This window comes from Gadus morhua, chromosome 12 (genome assembly GCF_902167405.1).
Source record: "Gadus morhua chromosome 12, gadMor3.0, whole genome shotgun sequence".
Taxonomy (NCBI): Eukaryota; Metazoa; Chordata; class Actinopteri; order Gadiformes; family Gadidae; genus Gadus; species Gadus morhua.
Genome location: NC_044059.1, coordinates 21,041,195 through 21,044,465, shown reverse-complemented (window position 1 = coordinate 21,044,465; position 3,271 = coordinate 21,041,195). Strand labels below are relative to the sequence as shown.

Sequence of the window (3,271 nt, the reverse complement as noted above, 5' to 3'; positions counted from 1 at the left end):
ACACACACACACACACACACACACACACACACACACACACACACACACACACACACACACACGCACACACACACACACACAGACACATAAACACACAGATTCAGAACAACTGACTGATAAACAGTGGCGCTGCAAAGAGATGCAGCAAAGGCAATTCTGAGACATTTGCAGCTACTGTTTTACTTTTAGTGCTTCTGTAAAAATGATGGTTTAAATGTCCGATTTATTTGACAATCAAAACTGCAGCAAGCCAAATCCAATTTCAATAGTGTATTCCCGGGGCCACACGTTTTACATCATAGCCCAGATGTCACAAACATCTGGTTATTTTTAATTAAATAAATATTTTTCCCTTGGGCTTATTAAAGCATGTTCTCGTTGTCCGTATTAGTGTATGGGCAAATAAATAATTAAATGTGTGTGTCCCCATGCCTCTTCTTCAGAAACAAGGAGAGAATGACACCGCCCTGGCCTGTCAACAGCCCCCCGCTGTGCAGTCCTATAGCCACCCCCACCCGCACTCCGAGACCCTGCTGTTCAGTCCTATAACAACCCCCACCCGCACTCTGAGAGCCTGCCGTTCCTCCTATCACAACCACCACACGCACTCCAACACAGACGCCCGCCTGTCAGACATCAACCACCTCCACAGTGATCCTTTTACATCCTGCTGGTTCAACCCTCTCCACACACACACACACACACACACACACACAGACACACAGACACACACACACACACACACACACACACACACACACACACACACACACACACACACACACACACACACATACACACACACACACACACACACACATACACACATACACGCCCACACACACATACACACACACAAACCCACTGCGTTGGCGCTCCAGTTGGACACAAAAATCGTCTGTGTTTTCCTGCCGTATAGGCGACAAAATCGCCAGAGGGGCCCCGAAGAGAGGGCGGACACGATATGACACGTTGAATTCCATTTCACTGGACCAGAAATAAAGTGAATCTCGCAAACAATCCTCATCTTCTCGAGAGAAGCATTGTGTGCCGTGTGGCCCACATTTTAGGTTTTATGCTTACCCACTGTTCTCCTCCAGCCAAATGTGAAGAGATTCAACTCAGCAAACCTCACCTTCCTTCCACATTTAATGTTTAAATGACTCGCTCCGCTCCCTCTTCGCCCAGGGAACCGGGGGGTGTCTCTTATCGTCACGCCCGACAGAAAACTACCTACTCTTCCACCCTCCCTCCCTCCCTCCCTCCCCGTCTCCATCTCGCCCCTCTCCACTCACCTGTATATCTTGTACTTGGTGGTGAATCCCTGCTGGTACCGTTCCGTGAAATCCACAAACTCCTGGGAGTGGTGGAAGGGGCCCTTGTCGGAGAGCAGCCAGCTCAGGGGCCCTCCCGAGCCGGCGGGGCCCGTCGGGGTGGCGGCGGATTCAGCCGCCGCGGCCACCACCACCGGCGCCCCCAGCTCAAGCAGCAGCACCACCAGCACCACCCAGCTCCGGAGCAGACTTTTGCATGTGAACCACCTCCATGGAGACATGAGACCCGACAGTCTAACGGAGATCCGCGGGCCGCGCATGCTGCTTCCCCCCGCCCCCACGGCTCTTCATTCTCCCTGCACTCTGGACTGGACCTAGAGAGGGGGGGGGGGGGGGAAGGAATGGATGGGAAGACAGAAGTAAGGCGGTCATTAAGGAAGGACAGAAGGAATGGGTGGACGGAGTAAGGGATATAATTATAGGGTGTTGGAGAAGGGAAGGAAGGATGGATGGGATGGAGGAAGGGAGGAAAGGAGGGAGGTAAGGAGGGATGGAGGGACGGAAGGAAGGAAGGAAGGAAAGAGGGACGGAACACCGGGGAGGAGTGGAGTGGAGAGGAAAGGAGGAGAGAGGAAACGAGAGGAGAGACAAGGAGGAGAGAAGACAGGAGAAAGGAGAGGAGAGGAGGAACAAAAGGAGATTGAGGTGGATGTGTGAGCCAAGGTGGCCAGACAAGATAAGGTGCTCATTTGGGTGGGGGTAAAATACAAGAGAAGGACAAGAAGCAGGACTTTCTGGGATCTGGTTTTACTGGTCGGGAGTGAATGAACAATACAATGGGATAGGGGGTTGTCTTTATTTGTATTGTCATTTTAATAGCCATAGTATTAATTAGGATTGGTCAAGATTACTCAAATAAAACGAACAATTATAACGCATTCATGTTTTGTAGGCCTACATACCCTATTCTACATCAATTCGTTATCCTTCTTATACCTTTATATTCCGAAAGCATTTTCTCGTTACCTGTTTCTGCACGCTGTTTCGTCTCCGATTGGTAAGAATTTCTTTTTGCAAAATCCCCTGGTCGGACAGTGAAGTTGTGTTGGTTGCCGCGGCGCATAGAAAGACGGACATCGCAAGAAAACTGACTTTTAGCGGAAAAAAGACGCACACCCGCGCGTAACCTGACTTGAAAGTGAAATACAAGCTGTCATCCCAAGTGGCGATATATATCTCTTTCGTTTTTCTTTTCACCTCGGCATATTTCCAGGGGACCCTTGAAGGTGCGCAGTACAATCCATCAGCATGTAACGGGCATGCTTCACGGCGTTTAGATAAGGGGGCACCTGCATGCGATCGGCGAAATTCCAGGACCAAGTTCACAAGAGGGAGTCCTGGCGCGGGTGAAGTAGAAGTACCACGGGCAGGAGAAACGAAGCGTAACAGTGACTTTTTCTTGAACTCATGTGTTTCGTCCTTTGTAGGCGACCTGGCGCGCGGCGCGCGGAAAAGATGCTGTGCTGATGCTGCGTCCTGCCTCCCTGCACCGTGTGCGTTAATGGCATTCGCAGCGCTCGCTCCCCTTCTTCTCACTACCACGCGATGAATGTATTCCAGGTCTCAGGCCCCCCTTCCCATTGGCTGCGGGAGAACTAGAAGAATCTAGAGTAGGAGGGCTCGAGGGGTAGCAGGCGGGTATAAGTGTGATGGTCAAAGGAATGGGGATGGCATGACTCAGTGAGAGCTGAGCTTGTTCGTGTTTTTTTTAGGGAGGAGAGATCAGCCGTCTCTGACGGAGACAGAGAACAAGGAAGGAGACGACAGCCCATAGGGGAAGGAAATTAATCACATCCAAACAAATCCTCAAGGCTCTTCTGTATAGGCTAGTCATAGCCAGAGCTGCTGCTACCCCAAACAAATAGCCTATGTGAAGGCCTCACTAAAAAGAAACGATAGCAGTCCAGTCCGTAATATACTGTAGTTTTTACTCAATC

General features: G+C 50.5%; 1 protein-coding gene across 1 annotated transcript in view; it reads right to left on the bottom strand.

The window, feature by feature from the left end:
- LOC115556276 (BMP/retinoic acid-inducible neural-specific protein 3) overlaps window positions 1-2,992 on the bottom strand; it is a 42,861-nt gene extending 39,869 nt beyond the window's left edge. The window contains exons 1-2 of the mRNA XM_030373445.1: window positions 2,301-2,992; window positions 1,296-1,648 (exon numbers count right to left, since the gene is read on the bottom strand). Of these exons, the coding sequence (XP_030229305.1) occupies window positions 1,296-1,594 (299 nt within the window). The 5' untranslated portion in view covers window positions 1,595-1,648; window positions 2,301-2,992. The remainder of the gene's footprint in view (window positions 1-1,295; window positions 1,649-2,300) is intronic.
- Window positions 2,993-3,271: the final 279 nt, after the last annotated feature.